This window comes from Pecten maximus, chromosome 11 (assembly GCF_902652985.1).
Source record: "Pecten maximus chromosome 11, xPecMax1.1, whole genome shotgun sequence".
NCBI classification, from domain to species: domain Eukaryota; kingdom Metazoa; phylum Mollusca; class Bivalvia; order Pectinida; family Pectinidae; genus Pecten; species Pecten maximus.
In genome coordinates, this window is record NC_047025.1 from 42,525,308 (window position 1) to 42,553,114 (window position 27,807).

At 37.3% G+C, this 27,807-nt stretch overlaps 1 protein-coding gene across 1 annotated transcript; it reads right to left on the reverse strand.

Moving 5' to 3' along the window:
- Nucleotides 1–5,637: 5,637 nt before the first annotated feature.
- LOC117338627 lies at nt 5,638–18,251 on the reverse strand. The gene is made up of 8 exons (XM_033899983.1): nt 18,187–18,251; nt 17,792–17,879; nt 16,365–16,530; nt 14,262–14,329; nt 13,670–13,812; nt 13,370–13,443; nt 12,112–12,252; nt 5,638–6,557 (listed from the first exon to the last, which is right to left on the reverse strand). Exons 1-8 carry the CDS (start codon nt 18,249–18,251, stop codon nt 5,638–5,640), a joined length of 1,665 nt encoding a protein of 554 aa, XP_033755874.1.
- Nucleotides 18,252–27,807: the final 9,556 nt, after the last annotated feature.

The window sequence follows — 27,807 nt, forward strand, 5'->3', positions numbered from 1 at the left end:
TACCAGGTATACAGTAATATACTAAAAATTATACAGCACTTAATCGAAATAGACTTTATTTTATTACCGGTTTTTTTTGTGTGTTTTTTTTGCGGTAAGCTGATTTACAAGCTGAGTTGGGCATTTTTCGGTAGAATGATTCCGCAGCTAAGATGGCGATTTACGGTAGGATATGATTGATATTTACGTTATGATGATTCCGAAGCTAAGAAAAGTACATGTGGTAGACTGATTCCGTAATTTGGATTCTATAGCGATTGTCTTACAGGTTCTTTCTGAAGCAATTACAACTTAACTCTTTGCTTCATTTATTGCCAGAGAGGAAGGTTGAGACATGTTCAACAGGGAATTAATATCTCACAGTAACAACATAAATCTCTGTCATACCTATGTAGGCCTATCCTAAATGTCTGCCTCGGAAATTGTATGGATATAGATATCTGACAACTAAGGTAATGATGAAATTCATCAGATATAAGCATTAAAAACAAATTGAGTTACATACAGTAGAGCTAACATAAAATAAACTGCATAATACCGCTTTTTCCTCCTGCCAGGATACCTCAGTGATACGAAGGGCCTAATGCTGACCCAAAAAAAATAAAATCTTAATGAGGAGATAAAAAGACCCGTAATTAAATAAGTTTTATTGTTTCCAAAAGAAAACTGAGAGACTGCGTCAAAATCACACAGTCATCTATATACTCGTACCGACGATTCTTGTTGGTTGGTTGATGTCATGAAAGGACGGTGTCTCTTGAAAACCGCAGCCTCCCAAAAGACACATACGCACTCGCCACACGCATACATGTCGCACGCACGGGAGGCCGTCCTTAAATGACCTTAGCCTTAGCCATAGGACGTTAAACAAAATAAACCAAACCAAACCTCTTGAAAAGGGTCATCGCCGCTTTATATTGTTATTTTATGTCGTAGGTTAACATTTCCGTATATCATGATAGTTGTCCTATTCCCAATATGATGAGCGCTAAGCAGGAGAAGCAACTACCATTTTTAAAGACTAGTATGTCTTGGCTTGGGGACAGAACCCAAAGCCTTCCTCACAAGGGCCAATCTGATTAAAATGTAGATGGTCATACTCACTACGTTACATGAACGTCGTGAGAATGATCATCTATATTTTAATTAGATTGCACAGGGGCGAACACTCAACAAAAGTGAGGCATTGAGTGAATTAATAAAGACTTGCCAGTACAGGTTTTTAACTAAGTAAAGCATTTCACTGATACATAGCGATTAAATATCTACTCTCGTTTTCGCCATTGCATTGCATATCCATCGTGTTCCGTCCGTCGTCGTCCGCCGTGCGTAAGACTTTTTCTTTCAAAACGCTACTCCTCCTTTACCCTTGGGTGGATTACAACTAAATTTGGTGTGAAACATCATAGGGGGAGGGCAATCATATTTGATATAAATGAGGCTGGTGTGAGTCCTGGGGCCAGAGAGCCGGGGCCCAGAAAAGGGAACTTTTGTGAATCTTTGCTATAAAATCCTACTTCTCTTTACCCTTTGGTGGATTACAACTAAATTCGGTGGGAAACATCATTGGGGGAGGGCAATCATATCTTATTTAAATGAGGCTGGTATGAGCCCTGGGGCCAAAGGGGTGGGGCCCGATAAAGGGAACTTAGGTGAATTTTTGCTATATAATCCTACTCATCTTTTACCCTCGAGTTGATTACAACTAAATTTGGTGTGAAATATCATTGGGGGAGGGCAATCATATTTTATATAAATGAGGCTTTGGTTTGGTTTGGTTGATTTTGTTTAACGTCCTATTAACAGCTAAGGTCATTTAAGGACGGCCTCCCGTGCGTGCGACATGCATGCGTGTGGTGAGTGCGTATGTGTTTTGGGAGGCTGCGGTATGTTCGTGTTAAGTCTCCTTGTGATAGGCCGGAACTTTTGCCGATTTAAAGTGCTACCTCACCGAAGCATACTGCCGAAGACACCCAGCGGCACACCCCACCCGGTCACATTATACTGACAACGGGCGAACCAGTCGTTCCACTCGAAATATGCTGAGCGCTAAGCATGAGTAGCAACTACCATTTTTGACTCTGGTATGTCTCGGCTAGGGGACAGAACCCAAATGAGGCTGGTGTGAGGCCTGAGGAGAGGGGCCCTAAAAGGGGAACTTTGCAATTGTTTTGCTTTAAAATCCTACTCCTCCTTAATGCTTTGGTGGATTTCATCCAAATTTGGTGTGAAAAATCATTGGAGGAGGGCAATCATATTTCATATAAATGAGACTGGTGCACGTGTGAGCCCTGGGGCCACAGTGGCGGTGCCCGAAAGGGTAACTTTGGTAAATTATTGCTTTAAAACCCTACTCTTCTTTAACTCTTCGTGGGATTACATCCAAATTTGGTTTGAATTATTACAAGAGGATAACAATCACAGTTTTTATAAATGATGCTTATTGTAAACCTGGGGACAGAAGGGCGATCGAGGCCCCAAAAGGAGAACTTAACAAAAATTTTGCTTTAAAATCGTACTCCTTCTTAGTGCCCCTATTGATTACAACCAAATTTGGTTTGAAACATTTTAAGGGAACAGCAATCATAATCTATATAAATGAGACAGGTCTGAGCCCAGAGGAAAGAAGGATGGGGCACCCAAAAGGAGCACTTAGGTTAAATATTGCTTTTAAATGCTACTCCTCTTTACCGCCTTAATTGATTACAACAATTTTCAGTATGGAACATCATTGGGGAAGGGAAATCCCTAATTGATATAAATGAGGATTGTCCGAGCCAGAGGGACAGATGGACATTCCCCTAAAACGGGAACTTGGCTGACATTTTGCTTTACGATGCTGCTCCTCTTAGATGTTAAGAGGACGTTAAACTAAATAAACCAAACCAAACCAAGCTCCTCCTTTAAGCCAAAAAGGATAAAAAAAAACAGATTTGATCTGAAACATAACTGCCTGCATATAAATAATTTATGGAAATGATGCTGGATTGAGGGGTGTGTCCCCGCTGTAAGTGTTTCAGATGACCGTTAAGGCCCATGGGCCTCTTGTTAGATAAATGACTATTCTTGGTATCGCCCATTTCTTTTCTTCACGTCTTCCTCGCCTCCCTATAAGTCGCGATACAGAACATCGATCAAACACTCCTTTTTTGTTTTGTGTTTTACGATTTACTTTAGTACTGTTTAACAATTTACAATATACAAAATTAGACAAAATTAAAGACCAAATTGTTAAAAATTCAATCAGTACCTTATATACTCATACCATTAAAATATATAAAATAACGGTTGTAAGCTAATTGGATGTATATATCATATTCCATGGTCAAGGGCAATATAAGCGACAGAGAAGCTATATCATATTCCATGGTAAAGGGCAATATTAGCGACAGAGAAGCTATCAAACAACCTCTTCATACAATTTACGCTATAATATCTACCACGAATTTGTTTAAAATCTGCAAATAACACCGGGTAAAGATTTTATTAAAAAGGAAACACCAAATCGTAAAAAGATTAAAGGTGGTTGATCACCGCTGAGGCAAATGACAATTTTCGGGTTAAATTGAATAGTGCAAAATCAAAAATTAACTTTGTCCTCAATTTAATTCCGCCTAACGATGGGTTCCGAAAAATGAGCAACTATTTCAATAAAGATTGCAATCCCCGACTTAACTAAATTGTCGAGTGACATACGAATGAAAATCCAATTCAAGGCTCTTCAATCCCTTAATGCAATGCGAAACTTCATACGCACTCACCACACGCATACATGTCGCACGCACGGGAGGCCGACCTTAAATGACCTTACCTGTTAATAGGACGTTAAAAAAATAAACCAAACCAAACCAGTAAACAGAAAATGGTCACTTATTGATAGAGCACGCCTGTGTCAATACATTTCTAAAATTTCCAAATAAACTGTATTAGATTGTCATATCAAAAAGGGCATGACTACATAACTCTATGATCACTTCCAACTCAAGAAAAAAAATCGATTGGATAATGCCTATGAAACCTCGTTGGCAGCCATATTGATGCTAATAACCACAAGTGACAAGTACAGTAATGGTATTTGATGGGAAAGCTGAATCATTATAAATGGGATTAGCATATTGTTTAATAATTCACTTATATGTAATAAACAAAGTATTCATACTTGATTTAACGAAAACGTATTATGACACCTACAAACAATTTATATCTGAAAAATTTAAGTTACAGATAATCACAAGTTTTAAAGTTTTAAAGACATCACATTTTTATAGAGAAAATGATAAGAAACCATATATGATTATGTTCTTGAATTGTTTGAGAGGTGCCTGGTTAGCGAAATGGAGTTTGAAATCCAAATAATTCCAATACTGTTTGATGAAATAATAATTATCTTTCCCCTTATACGTGTATGGCCAACTACGAACATCACTGGTCAATCTTGTTAGTTGCTACTGCTGCTTAGCGCTCAGCATATTTGGAGTGGGACGACTGGTTCGCCCGTTGTCAGTATAATGTGACCGGGTGGGGTGTGCCGCTGGGTGTCTTCGGCAGTATGTTTCAGTGAGATAGCACTATAAATCGCAAAAGTTCCGGCCTATCACAAGGAGACTTAACACGAACATACGGCAGCCTACCAAAGCACACATACGCACTCACCACACGCATACATGTCGCACGCACGGGAGGCCGTCCTCAGCTGTTAATAGGACGTTAAACAAAATAAACCAAACCAAATCAAACCATCTTGTTATACCTTACACGATGTTGTATTGTTAAGCTCCACTGAAACGTTAATAATCAAATGTTAGGAAATTGTTTCATAAAAAGTACGTTAAAAATTAATCACGAGCCTGTTGGACTTTGTACATGTTTTTACGTTGCACCCATTGTAATGTTTTGCACGATATTATCAAAAAACAAACATAATATATTTAATAGTATAGACTCATTTAACATAACGCAAGCGTATACTTAATTCCGACGTAATTATACGGTATGCAGTAAGGTCCCAAATGTTACACTCCCAGCAGCTATTTTTGGTACAAGATAACACCATTGTCAATATAATTATATAAAGTATGATTAACCTTTAGCATTTCGACATTTGTGTTATAGCAGATAATGTTAAACATAAAGATTTATACGGGAATGTTACTATTGAATCCCCTCGTACAGTGTACGTACAAGCGCGGCAATTTTCCTATGAAAGAAATATTTGCTGTAGTGTAAGAGTACTCACCTGATAAATATCCACAAATGGAGTTAAAAGCATCCGTTTAATCCGCGAGCATTCGAAGCAATATACAAACAATATGAAGTAAAAACACAGCTGAAGTATCGGTGATAGGCACTGTGCCTTATACAACACCAAACCAATTAAAACTAAATGATAATAAACTGTAACCTCAAACATTCATTTATCGAAATTTAAGTAAAATGAATGCTATCCCAATATCGAGCGTGATATATAAACAGGTTGTTGGTTACACTATATTTGTTTTATATTTGGTCAGTCACATATAAAATGCAGCCATTTTCACACCAATTACGAAAACCAACAAACATTTTGGGGGGAAATCAAATTTTCTTTTAATATCAATAACGACATACTAATTTGACAATATGTAGAATGTATATGAATTACAGTTCTGTCGCCTTGCGACTACCTACCCCGTGGGTGTTTGAGTTAAGGAGGTTCATACGCGGGTTACCACTGAAACTCACACGGGACATCAACATGCTGTTCGGACTACTGTTGTGGTCAAACGACCGCCGGTATTCCTTCACTTTACATATTAGTTTTTCGATGTTTCTTCTGAATTTTTTCCCTGTGGCACAATAAAGAAAAAAATTTATTGAATGATTTGTGTACATCAGCAGTTCTGTGATAGTTTTAGCGAGAGCGAATCGGGCTATCTGTTGTAGTGTGTTTAACTGATTATCCATTAAAGCGGTCACTATCAGAGATACGTTGTTTGGTAAAGTCGTTACCATGAATGTGAACGATACAGCCAATAACATCAGCGTTAATTTGATACTACCCTCTGTAGGTAACTTTTTCTGTAATTGATTATTCCTTCCTGATTTACAATTTTGTAGCTGACACCGGAATCGTCGTGCCAATAGTACCTGCCTGATGATGAGGAAGTTGAGAATGGCCAGTATAAAACATGGTACAAATGAGTAGATAGCGGCATCCACCCAGGGCCAAACTTCCGTTAGGGCGTATGTGTACCGCTCATTTGCCTCGCACGTAGCAATGTCCGAGCCGTTGGTTTTGGTTATGGACAGATCCACGGTCCACATAAAGTGGACATTAATGGCAAGAATGGTGAGAAACATGACAACACTGACTCTCCGAGCCTTTTGGACGCTACACAGGACAGTAGCCTGAAGGGGATGGCATACGGCAATATAACGCTCCACTGTAACTGCCACAATTAGCCATACCGAAAAATCACTAAAAAGGTAACTCACCGTCACTGTTAGCTTGCATAACCACGCCGCGTGGTCTTTGATGTCCACCCCAGTCAACTCACCCGTCCAGCGCCTCAGTAGTCCTATATACAGAACCAAAAGATCAGTAAGGGCCAACACTGCCAGGTAGAAGTATGTAGATACCCGAGTCATAGACTGGCGGAGAACGAAAAAAGAAAACAGATTGCCCACGGTACCTATCAAGAGCAGTATTGGTGGTATATATAAAAGAAGTGTTTTGTTTACTCTGTAGGCATGGTAGTCCATTAAGGGCACTTCATAGGTATGAACGAACATGCTTTTGTTTGACATGCGTATGCTCACTGACTCGTACATTGGTATGTGAGAGAGACTCTCGCATGCAATGTAATCACAACGTTTAAAAAACGCAAGCTGTCAAGTAAATTGAAGTGTCAAAGGAGAGCCGCAGACACCCGACTTTTCGGAGTGTGTTTTCCTTTAAACTGATTTTACACATTTTTCCGAGCACCTTTAACATAATCCTGATCACGGTAGTATGTAGCATGTTTCCAGGAGCGGAAGTGATGAGATGATGCACTGAGTGTGAAGATTGTTGGAGACGAGGCGCTGATTGGGACCATGCTGTATCAGGGCTGGGCCACACACCAGTTCACCACGGAGAGACTGGCGCCACACAAGTTGACAGACTGGAGACATCGAAATCGATATGCGGAGTTGAATCCTATTGGCTGGTTGCACTGTCATTGTAATCCCGCGTTTGCTATCCATCTCTATTTTGTTCTTCACAACAGTATTTCGGTATTTATTTGCTATATTATATCCCCCGTTAGTTGTTTTCCATCAGCATCTGTACATTAGAATTTTCTGTTTTCATTCACTCTATAGCATATCCCCCTCACATTACAAAAGGTCTATCAACAGTGAAATGTCATTAATTAATAACTGATATTAAACGAAACAACGTCAATCAAACTATTTCTGTAAAAACACTTAGGTACACACACGAATACAATAAACAAGATATTCCAGAGGGATCTTGGCGCCAACCATTGAATGATCTATATAGGCTCCATGTCAGATTGATCTCTCTATTTTTCCCTTCCACTTACTAATCTGTGTAAATTGAGAAACGTCCCTCCAGTACTTTACTGCCTTGTAGGTAGGGCGTAAGAATTGTACCTGCTGCCCCCATTGCATGATCATAAGAGGCGACTAAATTTGGGATCTTATCTTTTCTCTTAACAGCTTTCTTCTTCCTAATGTCTCCCTTGACAATGCCTCACTTTTGGCCTTTAGTTGAGCGTTCGCCGCTGTGAGGAAGGCTTTGGGTGCTGTCCCCTAGCCGAGACATACCAGAGTCTTTAAAAATGGTAGTTGCTGCTCCTGCTTAGCGCTCAGCATATTAGGAGTGGGACGACTGGTTCGCCCGTTGTCAGTATAATGTGACCGGTTGAGGTGTGCTGCTGGATATCTTCGGCAGTATGCTTCAGTGAGGTAGCACTATAATTTGGCAAAAGTTCCTGCCTATCACAAGGAGACTTAACACGAACATACCGGAGCCTTCCAAAACACACATACGCACTCACCACACGCATGCATGTCGCACGCACGGGAGGCCGTCCTTAAATGACATTGGCTGTTATTAGGACGTTAAACAAAATAAACCAAACCAAAATATAAGACAGCTTAAGAATCTTAAGACTCACCTTACTCACACCCCAAGTAGACGAAGCATGCATACATACCCCTATGAGGTTAGGTCCTGTAGTCAATGTGCCAGACGGAAACCTGGTCCTGGGTTAGGTCGTTTCCCATTAGAGTCATCTATAACTCAGGTTTCTCAACCCTTGGACAGAATAGCAGTAGACATATTAGGGGACTTCAGGAAACTGAGAATGGGAATCTTAACATCGTAGTAGTAAGTGACTATTTCACCAAATGGGTGGAAGCATATCCAGTAAGAGACCATACTGTCCTCACGGTTGCGCACAAGTTATGTTCAGAATTATTCAGTAGATTTGGGGTAACAAAGCAAGTACACTCAGACCAGGGTAGAGAATTTGAGAGTGAATTATTCAAACTAGTTTGTGAAAAGCTGGGAATAAAAAAAACGAGAACATCCCCTTATCGTCCGCAGTCTGATGGTCTAGTTGAACGCCTGAATAGAACCCTCTTACAAATGCTATCTATGTATGTGAATGACCACTATAACGATTGGGACGATCATCTCCCTTATATTCTAACAGCATACAGAGCAACACCACATGTTAGCACTGGGTGTAGCCCAAATCTCCTAATGTTAGGACGGGAGATAAATCTTCCCATAGATATAATGGTAGGGATGCACCCTGGGGAAGCTGAAGTCCGTGTCATAACCTGTATGTGGACTGGCTCCAGAGTGCAATGAGATAGGCTTTTGTAACAGCTAGAGAAAATCTAGGAATAGCTGCATCTCGGCAGAAAAAAATATTATGATAGAGGTTTAAAGGCCCGTCAGTATAAGGAAGGGGATTATATCTGGCGATGGTACCCCCAGGGCTACAGAATAAACGTGGTCTTGGTTGGTCAGGACCCTATAAAATAATTAAAAAAAACCGTCAGAAGTAACATACCAGATTCAGAAAGCCCCAGGTCACAATCCAATAACAATCCATGTAGACCATGTTAAACCCTATCAAGGCAATACAAGAGATCCCAGAGGGATCTTGGCGCCCACCATTGCATGAACTTTATAGGTTCCTTGTCAGATTGATCTTTTCTCAACTTTTCCCTTCCTCAAAGTCTTACTAATCTGTGTAAATTCAGAAACAGCCGTCTGGTACTTTTCAAACAAGGGGAACCTATATATAAAGTTTAAGATTTAGCGATAGCGGCTGTCTGTTGTTTTCGGATTGGTCCCAAAATGCAACACCAAGGGGAACCTACATATGAAATTTGAGAAAGATCCCTTCAGTACCTTCTGTAAAATAGCGATAACAAACTTCAATTGCCAAAATACAAGATGGCTGCCTGTCGGCCATGTTGTTTTCCTATTGGTCTCAAAATGCAATATGCATAACTAGGTACCAAGGGGAACCTACATATGAAATTTGAGAAAGATCCCTTCAGTACTTTCTGAGGATAAGCGATAACAAGAATTGTTTACGGACGGACGGAGGGACGGACCACGGACGCAGGGCGATTTGAATAGGCCACCATCTGATGATGATGATGATGGTGGGCTAAAAACATCAGATGTATGGCTAGAATGAGAATGAACCATTAGGAGGGGGTACGGATGATGAGGGAGAAGGAGAGTATGAGTACCATAGTCCAAGGGAGGTAACTACGCCTGTGAGGACCAGGGCTGAAAGGATTATTAAACCAAAGAAAATATTAACACCGGAATAATAACAAGAGATCCCAGAGGGATCTTGGCGCCCACCATTGAATGATCTTCATAGGTTCCATGTCAGATTGATCTTTTCTCTTTTTTTCCCTTCCTCTTACTCATCTGTATAAATTGAGAAACATCCCTCCAGTGCTTTTTAAACAAGGGAAACTTGTATATACATATGAAATTTGATATTTGGCGATAATGGTTGTCTGTCGACAATGTTTTCAGATTGGTCCAAAAATGCAATACAACGGACCAAGGAGAACCGACATATGAAATTTGAGAAAGATCCCTTCCTCAGAAATAGCAATAACAAACTTCAATTGTCAAAATCCAAGATTGCTGCCTATCGGCCATGTTGTTTTTCGATCGGTCCCAAAATGCAATATGCATAACAAGGCACCAAGGGGAACCTACATATGAAATTTGAGAAAGATCCCTTCAGAACGTTCTCAGAAATAGCGACAACAATCTTCAATTGACAAAATCCAAGATGGCTGCCTGTCGGCCATGTTGTCTTTCCATCGGTCCCAAAATGCAATATGCATAACAAGGCTTGGTTTGGTTTATTTTGTTTAACGTCCTATTAACAGCTAAGGTCATTAAAGGACGGCCACCCATGGGTGCGACATGTATGCGTGTGGTGAGTGCGTATGTGTGTTTTGGGAGGCTGCGGTATGTTCGTGTTAAGTCTCCTTGTGATAGGCCGGAACCTTTGCCGATTTAAAGTGCTATCTCACTGAAGCATACTGCCGAAGACATCCAGCCGCACACCCCACCCGGTCACATTATACTGACAACGAGCCAACCGGTCGTCCCACTCCAAATATGCTGAACGCTAAGCAGGAGTAGCAACTACCATTTTCAAAGACTTTGGTATGTACGGACGGACGGACCACGGACGCAGGGCGATTTGAATAGCCCACCATCTGATGATGGTGGGCTAAAAAAAAAAGTTTTGGTTAGAGCTAAAAACTTAATTAAATACTAAATATTACTTTTGATTTTGTCATTGTAGGTAACACAGTTTTGTCACTTTGCCATCAAAGATGGATGTTGTCCAACTGTTTGTAGACAAGGAGAGGGAGGAACTGGACAGCGATATGCGAGTATGGTGGACAGAGGGAGGCCCAGGCATGTTCAGACAAGGTTTATGAAACATACAAACAGATGCGAACCCATTGGGTAGAGGTGCACAGAGCAGAACTGGTCAACTACCGGTGTCAGGTGTGCTCATTTGTTCAATACTGTAAGCAACAGCTCACCAGGCATTATGTGAGGAGACACAAAGTAAACCTACAGGAGGCCAAGGGCCTGGTCAGTGATACAAAGGGAGTGGTGGGACCCAACAAAAAATATGTCCACACCGGGGGATTTGTGATCCCTCTGCGGCCCGTGACTGAGCGGGTGGCAGCCAATAGGGAGAGTGTGTCGCGCCAACGGCGTATGGCTGCGTCATCTGGCCCAGGGGTGCCCAAAGCTCATCCGGTGCACCGTTATCATAGGGACCAAGAGGGGAAGTACTTCGCCACTACGAGGACCAGAGGCTGGGGAGCTAGCAAGGAGGAGGAAGTACTTGACACTGGCGATGACGACTACCTAGATTTGATGTGGTGATGACAGGACCAAAGAGAGTGAAATTGGGAGACATTGGACATTTAGTCCTCGCGCGCGTGTGAACATTTTCTTTGGATTAATTCTTCAGTGCTAAATGATTAAATTATATCTATAAATTTAAAGGACACTCGAACCGCATTTTCAGCAACAGAGACATTATAACATTATTATTTGTGCTGGTTAATTGTTTTGTATTTTATATTTACCAAGTGTTAAACATTTGTTATGCTTGATTTACAGAGCAGATATACATAGTTTTGATAGACATTTATTTGTGTTAAATTTTGATATCAATTTGTTAGATATTGTTGCCAGTTAATAATATTTTTGATAGATCTAATCCATTTACCTGCTATGTTAATTGTTTGCAGGAATTGATTTATTTCAAATGATTTTTGGATCTCATTTTATAGCGGGGAATATCTTGTTAAAATTGAGTTATGCCGGGGTTTACCTTTGTTTTTTTTGTACATAGATAGCTACCTTTTTCAAAGAACGGAGGAGTGTAGCGGGGGTGCTATTATTTGTGTTATGTTAGGTTATTATTTATGTTACATTAAGCTGACTAAGCGTTATGTTCAATGTTTAATTATACTGGTCAGCTTTATACAGGTAGTCTGTGTCAGTGTACTAGGGATTATTGGAGTTTGTACTCTATGTACCTGTGACGTATTTGGCTTGTTGTTTGTTTCTGTACACGTGTCCTGTGCGAGGTCTGTGTTTTTCCCGTGCTTCTGTCTTGTGTAACTTGGTCTCGTCTGGGTTTCGTCTATTTTCCTCTTTTTCGATTGGTCCACCGTTTCCTATTGTCAATTTTATGTATAAGGTTGTGTTCCTATATTTCGGTGAGCAGAGCGCTGGATTAGTTTCCTGTGGTGCAAACCTTCTCTTCTCTGCGGTAGGTACTTAGGGTTAATTGGGGGTTATGTTAGGTTCGTTAGTTTAGATTATATCATTGTGGGATGGGGAGCTATAAAGCCGGGAGGGGGTTAGTTTCGTAGCTTAGCTATTAATAGATATGGGGGTTTTCCTTAGTTGTTAGGTCTATTATTATCGTTCTGTGCTCTGTATATTTGTCCTATGTTGTAAATACTGACATGTTTCTCATAATAAATTGTTAAATTGTATTTCTATAGTTCTTGTCCTCCTTTCCGAAGCTACAGTAGAAGTATTTACCCATCGACCCTGGGTTGACTGGTGTACAGGGCGAGACGTTTATTTTCCATACTTTCAATCTAATTAAAATCTAGATGGTCATTCTCACTACGTTACATGAACATCTAACAACATCCCATAAGTGGTCACGTTGTGATGACCTTTGATATATGTATATTTTACTTTCAGGGCGTCAATTTGTCATCCATCGAAGCAAGCCATTTCGTCACAGCATGCATCTGAAGCATGGAAGAAGACTTATATAGGCTTGGCGTGTTGTCCGATTCTTTGAACAATGCTGTATTTGCATGCATAAATATTTGTATTTATTATATATGCATTGCTCATAAAATATTTTGAAATAAAAACATTGTCAAAATCCAAGATGGATGCCTATCGGCCATGTTATTTTCCGACTGGTCCCAAAATGAAATATGCATAACCAGGGACCAAGGGCAACCTACATATGAACTTTGAGAAAGATCTGTTCACTATTCCTTTTTGAGAAATAGCGATAAAAAACTTCAATGGTCAAAATCTAAGATGGCTGCCTGTCGGCCATATTGTTTTCTGATCAATCCCAAAATGCAATATGCATAACTACAGACCAAGGTTCGGTCCTTTCCGAGAAATAGCGATAACATACTTTAATTGTCAAAATCCAAGATGGCTGCCTGTTGATTTCCGATTGGTCCCAAATGCAATATGCATAACTATGAACCAAGGGCAACCCACATATGAAATTTCACAAAGATCCCTAAGTACCTTCTGAGAAATAGCTATAACAAGAATTGTCGGACGGACGCAAGACGATTTGAATAGCCCCACCATCTGGTGGGCTAAAAATTAGAAATATGGCTATTATTATTCATATCTTATTGACAGACTTGCACAGAAATGTTAACGTTTCTAATATGTAAGCAGTTTGGGAAAAAGAAGTTTTACAAATGTTGTGCCGTCTAGAGAAATGAGGATGCGGTGGCTGAAGTAGGCTTTTTTTGCGGAAAAAGCCCAGTATGACACAAACGAACTTGAACAATATACTAGAAAATCAAGTGTACGAACTTTCGGTTTTTCAAGATGAAGATATAGAAAAGACGTGCCGAAAGATCCACGGTTTCCTCAAATCGGACCTGGACATTGAAATAGAAAACGCCGATATTGACGTAGCACATAGGTAAGTACAGATCGGATAAATCATCGTGAAGCTAATGGAGCAGAAGAAATCTTACTCCGAATGGGAAGATAACTTATCAAAACCTTACTAATTTCACAATTTAACCATCTATTCATAGCTCTTCCAAACCCACATGATACTTATATAAAAAATATCAACAATATATTAAATGAATTTCTTTGGTGTGGAAGGATAGATAAAGTTAAACGTGATGTTATAATTCAATCATACAACGAAGGTGGTTTGAAAATGATTCATTTGCAATTTTTCATAACAGCCCTAAAAGCAACGTGGGTAAGGCGGATGCAAGAATGCAAGTTGGATGTGCATTACAGATGAATATATTGATAGGTTTTCTTAACTGTGGAATCCATAAACTTAAAATTACACTAGAAGAATGATGTACTAGAAGCATGGTATCAAACAGTAGCCTCATCCAATATATATAATCAACAGATTTGCAAAAACCCGCTATGGAACTATAATATAAAAATAAGTAATAAACATGTTTTTGGTCAAGAATGGTACAAGAAAAGAGTACTGTTCTTCTGTAATATTATCAAGTAAGATGGTACATTTTATAATTTATGTCTGCCCTGCAGGTAGGGCGTAAGAATTGTACCTGCTGCCCCAGTGGATCATAAGAGGCCACTAAATTTGGGATCTTATCTTTTCTCTTCTTTCTGAAAATGTCTCCCTTGACAATGCCTCACTTTTGGCATTTCGTTGAGCATTCGCCGCTGTGAGGAAGGCTTTGGGTTCTGTCCCCTAGCCGAGACAATCCAGAGTCTGATAAAAATGGTAGTTGCTGCTCCTGCTAAGCGCTCAGCATATTAGAAGAGGGACGACTGGTTCGCCCCTTGTCAGTATAATGTGACTGGGTGGGGTGTCCTACTGTGTGTCTTCGGCAGTATGCTTCACAAGGATACTTATCACGAACATACCGCAGCCTCCCAAAACACACATAGGCACTCACCACACACATGCATGTTGCACGCATGGGAGGCCGTCCTTAAATTATCTTAGCTGTTAATAGGACGTTAAGCAAAATAAACCGAACCATTATAATTTTAAAGATTTCCAACAAAGATTTGATATTAGATCCAATTGTTTGACATTCCATAGTATAATAAGAGCAGTTAAACATTTTACAAATCGTAAACAAGAAAACTTTTCTTTGAAAAAGTAGATCAGTTTAGCCAATATACCTTTAAATTTTAACAGTATATTGAAAAGGAACAAAGGTGTACATGATATATATAGTCTTATGCCATAATGAAATAAAACCTACCTCACAAACGAAATGGTCTGTAATTTTCAATATCCAGGAAAAACAATGGAAAGAAATTTATGCCTCTCCTTTCAGAACAACACTCAATATTAAATTAAGATGGTTACAATATAGAACTAATCATAGAATTATAACGACAAATACACTTCTACATAAAACAGGCATAAAACAAAATCCAACCTGTACCTTTTGTAAAACAAATCCAGAAACCATTGAGCATCTTTTTGGGGATTGTAATCAAGTTTGTTCTACATTGAGAGAGTTTTAACAACTGCTTGCAACTAATAACATTCAAATTGATTTTGTAAAACAGGAATTTATTTTTGATACATTTAGTTTTAGGGCAAGGATCAGATAAATGGAAAAGTTACGGGCATCACGCACAACTTTTTAAAAGTTATCAAAACTCTTCCATTTTAGGCTTTGGTTAAAGCTTAAAACCTCTTTTTGTTTGTTACCAGTAAAAGATAGCTTACTGTATCATTTTGAAAAGAAAATGCTTCAAAGTTGAAAAGGGAAAAAGTGATGGATGTAACATTGACAATTAAGATCGAGATTTTTTGCTAGTTATGGCATTTTTTTAACAAATATTTTCACTTTATCTGAAGAAGCATACCAAATATTATCTAGCCTTTAATTCCTGCAGGATTTACATATCTTTAATTAAAACATTATAACCCTTTTTTGTCAGCGGGATGGATGTAACGATATCAACAGCTATTTTTAATAATTGGTTTGAATGTTAGAAAAAAGAATTAGCATACCTTGTAATTATTTCAAGAAATTTAAAAACTTGTTACTTTAAAGAAGAATCTCTATTGTTTCAATAATATATAATCAAATATGTATTGATTTATTTATTGTTTCTATGTATGGATGTAACTTTTGACGGATTGACATGTTGATAAACTGACACTTTGGTTGGACGTAACAGTTTGACAAATAACACTGCATTCAAAATGAAGACCAATCTTAGTCCATTTGTTTTTCAATACAGACCTTGTTTTTTGATAATTTACATTACATTTAATGAATTTAAGGTTTGGATAAAAGTGTGTTTTTTAATTCAAGAAACAGAAAAATAACAAAAACGTAAGTTAAGTGTAAATTTTCAACTTTAATATTAACTAAAGACACGGACATCATCATCTGTTGCAGCATTGGAATCAAAGGTCTGAAAAAGAAGAAATATTTTACATTAATTAAGTTGCATTGCAAATATTGTATAATGAAATAAATATTCATTACAGAATCTCTCACAACAAGTTTTGGCTTCAAGTACATGTACCTACCTTCAAATTTATAATAGAACCTTGACCCAACCATCTCCAGTGAAGGTGCTGAAAGGATTTTTTCGACATCAGATGGCAGAACATTGTTTAATATAGTGTTCTGCACCCATAGTTTTCCTTTCCCCTTTTTCTCCGTAAAGAAATGGACAAGGGGCCAATTCTCAACCTGAAATCAGAGAACACTGACAAACATATATATCGCTCTTACATACATGTATAACATTTAATAATAATTGTGTTCATCAATTACTGATCTCTATTGAGTTAATTTGTTTTAATAATTGATTATTCAGACAATATACTCTTATTAAACAGTCTTATAGTACCATACATGGACATATTTTAGAGAACAAAACATGCTTCAATACATTCCTTGATATGTGCATGTGGACAGTAAAAAAAATCATTGACTTAGATGTAATTTAATAATACTGTTTACTAAGAATCAAGGATATTTTTTAGAACTTTGAAAAAAAAAATTATTACAAAATTGCAAGAAATTTCAGATTACCATGTTAAGATCATATATTTTTGTACATGTACATGTATGTATGGAGATCAAAAATTAAAATTTGAATGAAATGAACACAGCAGATCGATGGACCATCTCATCAACCACTCCTTTAAATCTAATGTACAACTTTCTCTTAGCAATACTTCCTTCTGATACTTAAGATTTCAGGAAATATTGCTATTTAAAAGATAACAAATGAACTTTGTAACATAACAAAATATAGAAGCGTGCCTCAAGAAAAAAACCGTTAAGACCTTTTTCTAATTGGTTGCTTGTGAAGTGTTTAAATTTCGCGGTTTTAAAATCCAAATGTATTTGCGGGGTTTTGAATTCGCGATTCATTGTTATTAAGTGTACAGTGTCTATTGTACATGTAAGTACTAAACATTTTGCTTGGGGATTTATATTCGCGCACTTCATAAAGATCGGGAATATAGCGAAAATTAAACATTTAACAGTACTTGTCTTGACATAATTTAAAATTTAATATGTAGATCTATATTATTGGTATTTTGTCAAAAACCTGCTAGTAAGATTAAGACATTAATATTATCAGTCCTTTGGTAAAAATATAGGGGAAAATAATTTTGAAAGATTTAAAGTGTTTATACTTTTAACACGCTGCTATATGATATGCAAAAACACAAGCCATCAAAATATAAACAAAAGTTTACCAATAATTCACTTACAACAGCAGGATACATGGAAGTGCCATGCTTGATAGAGACATAAATCCCTGGGGTAAAGCTATCATGAATAGAATGCAGGGATATGGATAACTGGGAAACAGGAATGATATTATACAGAGACAGATGATTCATGAATACAAGAAATTGTACTTGTAATGTTATACTGTCACTCGGTGCATCCACTATAAACTGACAATCTTTCACCAGCATTCCGTGGCGTGCACATGCATTAATTGATCAAGAGTAAGGACTTTTGAACCTTTGTCCACTTTCTTAGGTTGCATTCCTCTGCCTTTTAATCTTTCTCTATACCTGAAAAAGGCAGTACAACATTCTTAAAAAGTCAAATTGTTTCTGCAGTGTTGTTATATACATCACCCATACTCGTTATATCTATTTATTCCAAGTTAATTTACTTTGCAGTACTTAGTAACTTTATATTTATGTAAAAAGATATTAATCAATTGACGACAATTTGCGGGATTATTTATTTTTTAGCAATTGTGATAAGCAACATCGCATGACTATGTCTGCAGTTCGCTTCTAGGACTGAAATAAATAACACATTTAACACATTTATTTCACATATTTTCTGTTTACAACAGACGTTGACATGTACCTCTTTTGTCTCTCCTTTGACTTGGCATTATCTTCTTCAATTTGCGGGCCCTGCAGGTAGGGCATAAGAATTGTACCTGCTGCCCCCATTGCATGATCGTAAGAGGCGACTAAACTTGGGATCTTATCTTTTCTCTTCTTTCTTAACAACTTTCTTCTTCCTAATGTCTCCCTTGACAATGCCTCACTTTTGGCCTTTAGTTGAGCGTTCGCCCCTGTGAGGAAGGCTTTGGGTTCTGTCCCCTGGCCGAGACATACCAGAGTCTCTAAAAATGGTAGTTGCTGCTCCTGCTTAGCGCTTAGCATACAAGGAGTGGGACGACTGGTTCGCCCGTTGTCAGTATAATGTGACCGGGTGGGGTGTGCTGGTGGGTGTCTTCGGCAGTATGCCTCAGTGAGGTAGCACTATAAATCGGCAAAAGTTCCGGCCTATCACAAGGAGACTTAACACGAACATACCGCAGCCTCCCAAAACACACATACGCACTCGCTACACGCATACATGTCGCACGCACGGGAGGCCGTCCTTAAATGACCTTAGCTGTTAATAGGACGTTAAACAAAATAAACCAAACCAAATATACTATGAAAATAAGTATTTCAACTATTTAGAGTTCGTCTGTAACAATTGACAAAATGTGCATACAAGGTATAGTCAAAATGTTACATCCGCACGGCTATAAGGTGGTCAAGGTGTGACGTCCGTTCATTTCATTTATTTAGTTCTGATACGCGGAGGCTACATAAAAATAATTGTTAACTTTTTTCAGTTTTGTAAATAGTGAAATATCCACGAAATAAAAAGTTCTCCATTTACGGAAATATCTTTTTCGATGGTATTTTGAACGCCTGTAACTATTTACTTGCATGTGTCAAGATTGGTTGTCAACCCATTACGTCCATTCGCTATGGTGTGCTGCTGGGTGTCTTCGGCAGTATGCTTCAGTGAGGTAGCACTATAAATCGGTAAAAGTTCCCGCCTATCACAAGGAGACTGAACACGAACATACCGCAGCCTCCCAAAACACACATACGCACTCACCACACGCATGCATGTCGCACGCACGGGAGGCCGTCCTTAAATAACCTTAGCTGTTAATAGGACGTTAAACAAAATAAACCAAACCAAACCATTCGCTATGGAATTGTCAAAATGTTACGACCGACCAGCGCAATCGACAAATCATCCATTTACTCGAGATATCTGCAGCATGAACCAAGTTGTCTGGTTTAATATGCATTTAAAGCGTATTGGATAACAAATGGGACTATAATATTATCCTGCTGTTATGATTTCGTCATTATAAATTGATGTGTCGCCCGTAACTAAAGGAAAAGCATGGACCGATTGAGTGTACTTACTCACGCGGCAGCCATCTTCCAACACCTACAACTTCTGATGACGTACTACACACATTAGGCATCTAAAGACGGAAACGGCAGTACGTGTCTCGAAAAAATATCCGGGATCATTAAAATATTGATCACGAACGGCCGTAACGAAATTGGCCGAACTTGACGTTGGAATTATAATGTATTAAATTATTGCATAACATAGATATAATTTTTAAACAATACTTTATTTTTAATACTATTTTAGTTCTGGTGTTTTTCATTAATGTACCTTTTACTTATGTTGAAAACCACACTTAATTTACCAGATTTGTGAAGACAATTTGTTGACCGTGCGTACGCATGTGGGTTAATGTTGCATTTATAATTAAAAAGAACAAAAAACGTCATGTTTAAATATAAATTCAACATTTAATGATTTCCCGGTTAGTTCTGTTTGTTTTCTTGATCGGATTTTAATGTTAGGTGTCCAACGTCTTTATCGGGATGTTTTCGTCGTTCCTCGTGTTCTCGCGTGGTCACGTGACCGGCACGAAGAACTACATTAACACTTGGTCGGAAAATATGGCCAGAGCACCCGACTAACGTATTTTGTCGTACAGACAAATATGATACACTTATTCATCGTGCTAAGAAACCGAGAAAAAGTGCTGTACATTCTTCTATTTATTCAAGTACGGTTACATAACGGCGTTATAAACTGGTGTTAATTGACGAAGTGCCGATTAATTGACTACTTTTTAAGTAATATTGACAATGTTTGTCATTTTCGTAAGAATGTACAGCACTTTTCGTTGTTCTCATACAATTACCTTCACGCTCTTACCTGTTTCATAAGTATTGATTTAGGGTAGTCGGGTGCTCTAGGACGATTTATAGGCAAGTGTTAATGTTCATTCTCCAATATTGGAACTCTTCAGTGTTTTAAGTATCGAAATCGGCATATCGAAACGAACGAACGTTAATAAACGAATGCAATGGATCGTCATTAATTCAATTAATTATTTACATATGATTTCCAAAGACATAAGGTATAGTTAGAAGTTTTCGGATGTACACATGCAAGTTTGTAAATTCGTCATATTGATAAAACCACCGTCCTCGTCGTTGCCATGACAGCCGATCGAAGCTGCGATCACGAATGCACTGACAAAGTGAAAGTTGAAGTATTTTTCGCAACATGCCGTTTAAACTTAAAATTACATTCACACCTCATATTGATTGGGGTTGTTTAATCATACCTGATCCATTGAATTATCAGAAAACTAACAAAAACACTAAAAACCACAAAATGAAGCCTTCGTGTCAGGCAGTGCAGACACAACGCGGGATCTGTAAACAATGTGACGTCATTGGAATGTACAAGTTGCAACAATGTACAACAATGTATATTTTACATGAATACACTAATGAGCAAGAAAACGGGACGCAACATTAACCCACATGCGTATGACGTCCGTCACACCAAATTTCGGCTTTCGTTTTTATACCTTTAAACACGCTATTCCTTGTTCTATATTGTCTTTTTATCTAATTTGATATCTTATTTCAATTTGTTTGAACAAATTTCCCCCATATCTTCAGTGACAAAATTGTAAAATGGAACTTTGACACACTTGGGTCTGATTGCTCTTACAATCCACTCAAGTTATGTTGACATTTTAAACAAATCTGAATGTTTTATCAATTTATCAGCATTTTAAATCAGCATATTATTTCCGATGTATCTATAACTATAAATGAAAGAAAACAACTATTCAGATATTGTATACATATCATTTTAATGAATTGGTGATATCTCATGTGTGACGCCCTAACTTTTCCATTTATCTGATCCTTGCCCTTTAATGAAGCCGATTTGATTGTGGATAATCTTATTTTACTACTGATTAAACAATACTTGTTTAAAATGAAATGTTTGGAAAATAATATTAACATTACAAGTTTAAAGAACCATTTACTCTTTGATCTCAAATCCCATAAAGTTTTAATAACTAGGCATAAGGCGTACAAAAATAACAGACTTACAACATAAATTGGAAAAATGGCTTCTCTTATGATTTAATATAATATTTCAATATAAAATATATCATTGCCATATTATACATGTATATACGAATATTAAAGACATTGAAGTATGTGGCTTGCTATCCCAACCCCCGTGTGTGTGAATGTTTATATTGATAGGCAGATACACTTTGTATATTCTCTTGATATATTGATATTGTTACATTGTATAAGACCAATTCAGCCAAATTGACCCACTTGGCCCCGCCCCTCAGGCCCCCCGGGGGGTCAGCCTCACCATTTGTAGAATTTTGGAACCCCACCCCATAATGATGCTACCAGGTAAATATGAGTGATATCCATTACTTAGTTTCAGAGCAGAAGTCGTTTATATCAATTCTGTAAAACTGACCCTTTTTGGCCCCGCCCCTCAGACCCCAGGGGGTCAGCCCCGTCATTTGTACAATTTCAAATTCCTACCCCAAGGTGATGCTACCAGTAAAATATGAGAGATATCCTTTGTTTGGTTCCAGAGAAGAAGTCAATTATATGAATATAGCCAGATTGACCACATTTGGCCCCGCCCTTCAGGCCCCTTGGGGGGGGGGGGGGGGTCAGTCCCATCATTTGTACAATATAAATCCCAACCCCATAGTGATGCTACCAGGCAAACATGAGAGACAGGCATTGCTCGGTTTCAGAGAAGAAGTCGTTAATATCAATAAAGCCAAAATGACCACATTCGGCCCCACCCCTCAGGCCCCTGGGGGGTCAGCCCCATCTTTTGTACAATTTTGAATCCCCACCCCATAATGATGCTACCAGGCAAATATGAGCGATAGCCATTGCTTGGTTTCAGAGAAGTCGTTTATATCAATATAGCCATATTGACCACATTTGGCCCCGCCCCTCAGGCCCCTGGGGGGTCAGCCCCATCATTTGTACAATTTTGAATCCCCACCCCATAGTGATGCTACCAGGCAAATATGAGTGATAGCCATTGCTTGGTTTCAGAGAAAAAGTCGTTTATATCAATAGCGCAAATATGACCCCTTTTGGCCCCGCCCCAGAGGCCGCCAGGGGGTCCCCTACCCATAGGGATGCTTCTGACCAAATTTGGTCAAATTCTGATGTGTGGTTATGAATTATGGTTATGAAGAAGTCAATTGTTGACGGACGGACGACGGACGCAATGGTATGGCATAAGCTCGCCTTGGTCCTTTGGACCAGGTGAGCTAAAAATGTGCCGTTATAACAAAATACCTTTTATATGCTTTAGATCGATACAATACAATATGTGGTTCATGTTATAATGTTCAATACACGTGATGCACTGACTCTGGTCCTCGTGCCTAAATATTATCGATCGTGAGGAAGGCTTGAGGTGCGTCCTTAAATGACCTTAGCTGTTTATAGGACGTTAAACAAAATAAACCAAACCAAACCAGCTTTGGATTCTGTAACCTTGCCGAGACATAAAAATGGTAGTTGCCACTCCTTCTTAGCGCTTAGCATATTAGGGAGTCGGAATGGTTCACCCGTTGTCAGTATAATGTGACCGGGTGGGGTGTCCTGCTGGGTGTCTTCGGCAGTATGCTTAAGTGAGTTATCACTATAAATCGGCAAAAGTTCCGGCCTATCACAAGGAGACTTAACACGAACATACCGCAGCCTCCCAAAACACACGCATGCACGGGAGGCCGTCCTTAAATAACCTTAGCTGATAACAGGACGTTAAGCAAAATAAAACAAACCAAGGACGGACAAGGTCAACCTCGTTTGTCTGGGCGACTTTCTATAGAAAGGAAAACATTCACGGATAGTTGCTTTGGTCGATTGTAATTTGTTATACACATATTGATTCTAATTTTGCCACTGTGATTGAAAGACTTTTGTCAAAAATGATTAAACATCGATAAAGTGAAGCTGTGATAATACCGCTTTTGCGGCGCGACTTGCTTTTCATTACCAGGTATCCCCGTAGGTCAAAGAACCCAGCAAAATATAACATGGCAACTTTAAGAAAGATTGTGGAGTGTCTTTGGTACCGAGAAAGTGTCCAGCGATAGAGACCCTGAGTAGATAACTGTTATCGTTACATTGTTAGCTCTAATGTGTTCAAGGGTGAGGTAGAAAGAATGGGCTTCTGGTAAGAACATTGAAACATCATTTGAAGGTCGACATCCTAAGGCTGCATCTGTCGTAACCATGGCTGCGGCTATCTGGTTATTGTCTTTGGAACCATTATTCTAGAACGATTGAAGATCACTATTTCTGACTGTAAATCTAAGATGGATGTTTTGTTGGTTTTTTTAACACACAAACATTTAATTCCCCAGAACATGTAAACATTGGAAGGCTGCCAAGGTTGGGGCCTTGGGGTCGGCCTTCGAAATATAAACAATGTCCCCGCACACGGGGGCTCTCACTCGCCACACATGATACACATCTCATTTTCTCACACTTAAATTACCACATGACAATAACACAGACTATTCCAATAAATTATAATTAGCAGAAGTTTTTTCTAAAACATATATACTTATTGTTTTATTACAATCAACTTTAATTGTTATTGAACTAAATTTGAATAACATATATTGTAGTAAGGCATACTTATGACGTATTTCCATTTAATACAACTTTTTATTCCATTTCGTCGAATTAGTTTGTATAAAATTCACTAATTTGACGTGAAATTAAAAAAATGAGATAGTTTTTTTTTTTTTTTTTTAACATGTAATATTTATATAATTATTTAAAACAAATATCCGGCTTGGGTGAGTCCGGTCGGCTCATTGTTTATCACCGGCCATGTGTTTCCGCTGCAGAGTGATGGCAATGTGTTTTGCTCGCGATCGTGTTTTCTGCGATTATGGAGTTAAAGATATTTTTGTCGTATATATGGATGTAAGTGTTGTTATATTTTGCATATGTATGCTGTCTATTCAAAACATATACAACCTAATACCATATTGGCAACCAAAAAAAAGTGCGCCACGTGTCGGTCAGCTTGCAGGCTTGGCCTGCTAGACAACATAAAGTTTTAAAAATAAATATATTTCCATTCATATATATAGATCATTCCATGAATCCTTTATTATATATATTATTTACATGTATGGGTTTATATTATATATCTGGTATTGACTACGGTTATTTGTGATGTTAGCGTGTAATGTATGTAATTGGGTCATTCACAGCTGGGAAAAAAAGGTATATAAATCTTGGCCATGCTTGTTCTAAGTATTGTGTGTGTCTGTGCACGTAGATGTATATTGTCTGGAAATGGTATTTAAATCTTGATTCTATTATTTCTGTACTGATTGGTGTTAATTACTGTATTAATTAATTTTCCCTTTCAATTTCAGTGATCATGACTGTTTTCAAGAGGTGTGTTTAGTTTTGAAATATGCAGTGTTTTGGGATAATACTACGCTGAGAGAAATTGAAGAGCAGCTTTGAAGATTGGAGAAAAAGTTATTAATATGTTCCATCATCAATAAGTATTGTTTTAATGTAACAAGTAGGTTTATTTTTTTTGGTTTTTGCCTTACTTATGAAATATCCTTTGTAAATTGAATATCCTATTATTGTTAGCATCAAGTTGTTGTCATCACAAATCGGATATTGCATTTTATAACCAATTACAATGGTTTTTAATGTAATCATGTTTTTGTTATAGCCAATTTGAGCAAAAAAAAAACATTTATTATTCTATGAAAGTTAACTAAGTATGAACATTTTACGAAGAAGTGTTCATAGTCTTCAAAAGGATTGTTGCATGCGTTACAGTGTGGATCAGGCGATACTTTCCATTGATGTAATATTTGTTTAGTTGTCAGAATTTTATTTAATAATTTCCATCTGAATTCCTTCAATTTATTGTCTTCTATTTTGTGAAATATAAAGCTACAGGCATATGTAAAATGATTTTCTGTTAGATTTAGGGAATTTATCCAGTATAGATAAGAGATTGGATTTTCTGATCGGATTTTTACAAACTGTTTGTATACATTTTGGTTTTTACTTTTAGTTATGTCTAACTTTGATTGTTTTAATGATTTTATTGTTATTTTTTCTTATTTTTTCACAGTTATATTTTCTATTTGGATGTTGCTGTCTTTTATTTTCTTAATCCATGCATCAGGTATTGACTTTTTTTATCTGGTTAACTTCACTTATCCAGTTTGTTCTTTTTCTTAATTTTGCAAGTATTATATGTTCACTTATATTTGCATTATTGTCCAAAATATCTTTAACTGTTAATATATCAGATTGTATCCAATTTTTGAAGCATAAACATTTCCCTTTAAGTTTTATAAATCTATTTCCCCAGATTATTTGTGCCAGAATGTCTTTATAATCTTTTGGCTCCTGGATATTTGAGTTTAATGTAGTTAAGGTTGATATTATTTCATAGTAGAAAGGTGAAATATCCGCTACCCTTTCTGAATGTTTCAAATTATCTAAATTCATTTTACATATAAGCAAATTCCCTCCAAATCATTTTCTGCAGCCAAGTATTTCTTAATCCAACTTATTATGATGGTATTTATGTGTGATTTTATGTCTATCATGTTTAATCCACCTTCAATATAGCTTCTTATAATTGTTTTTCTCTTGATTGTTTCTCTCTTTCCATCCCATATGAAGTCAAATATTAGCTTTTCTATTTTTGTAACTATATGAGTTGGGGTATATATACCGGAATATAGATAGGTTAGTTTTGGAATGATGAGTGATTTAATTATTTGCACTCTCCCAATGATTGACAGTTTTCTTTGTTTCCATAGGTTTATTGTTTTTGTGATACTTTCTATTTTTTCTAGCCAATTTTTTTTCATCATATCTTTATTATTTAATCGAAAATATACTCCTAGTGCTTTAATTGATGTTTCAGACCACGTGATTTGTTCAAAATTGTCTTCTATTCTAGCTTGGTTCCCTAATCTTAGGCCTTTAGATTTTTTCTGTTTAAAATCAAACCAGAATATGAACCAAAAGTTGCAATGATATTAAGTGCTTTTTGTATATCTTGTTTTGATCTTAGAAAAAGGGTTGTATCATCAGCTAGTTGAGATATCTTATATGGTCTTTCTTGTGTAGGATGTACTTTTAAACCGTTTATTTCTTTATTTTTCCTTATGTTCATTGCCATTACTTCTACTGCTAGTACGAAGATTAATGCAGATGCAGGACATCCTTGACGGATGCCGCGTGAGATGTTAACTGGTTCTGATATCCAGCCTCTATTGCAAACGTTACATGTGATGTTTCTATATAATAATTTTACCAAATCTATAAACGACTTATTGAATCCAATTTTTTTCAAAGTTTCAATAATAAATTCCCATTCAATGGTATCAAATGCCTTCTCAAAATCCAAAAACAAAATAGCACCACTAATATCTAGTTTTTCAATATTGTCAATAATATCTTGTATTTGTCTGATATTGTAGCCAATGTATCTATTTTTGATAAAGCCATTTTGATCAGAGTTTATAATTTTAATTATAAAGTCTTTCTGCTAAGCAGCGTGCTATTATTTTATAGTCAGTGTTAAGGAGAGTAATTGGGCGCCAGTTCTTTAAATTGAGTGGATCCCCTTTTTTGTAAATCAAGGAAAGTATTCCTTCTCGTTGTGATTTTATTAGGGTTCCCTTGTTGTAACCGTCATTGAAACATTTAGGTAAAAAGTTTTTAAGATATTTTCAAAATTTTCTATAAAATTCTACAATTAACCGATCTGATCCTGGTGATTTGTTTAGTTTCTTGTTATTGATTGCTTCAGTTCATTCTTCTGTCGTTATTAGTTTATCACATGATTCACCTTCTTCTCTAGTTAGGGTTTTTTCAAATGGTGTTCTCTCAATATATTGCTTATTTCTGTTGGATCTATGTTCTTGAGGTATATAATATCTCATAAAATCTTTTCAGTCTATTTAAAATATCACCTGTGTCATTTAGTGTGTTTTCATTTTCATCCTGTATTTTTTAGATTGATTTTTTTATTGTCTTTTATTTTCTAATGATAGGAAGAACTTTGTATTTTTTTCTCCTTCTTCGATCCATTTAAACCGTGATCTTATTTGTGCACCATACGCCTTAGCTGCATATACATTTTCTAGTTTTTTTTCTCAGTTTCAGTTGTTCTTCCATGTTTTCATTACTTTTATACATATTTTCTAAATTTTCCTTCATGTCTTTTATTTCATCTTTTCTTTGATGAGCTAGTTGTTTGCTAAATGATATACTTTTT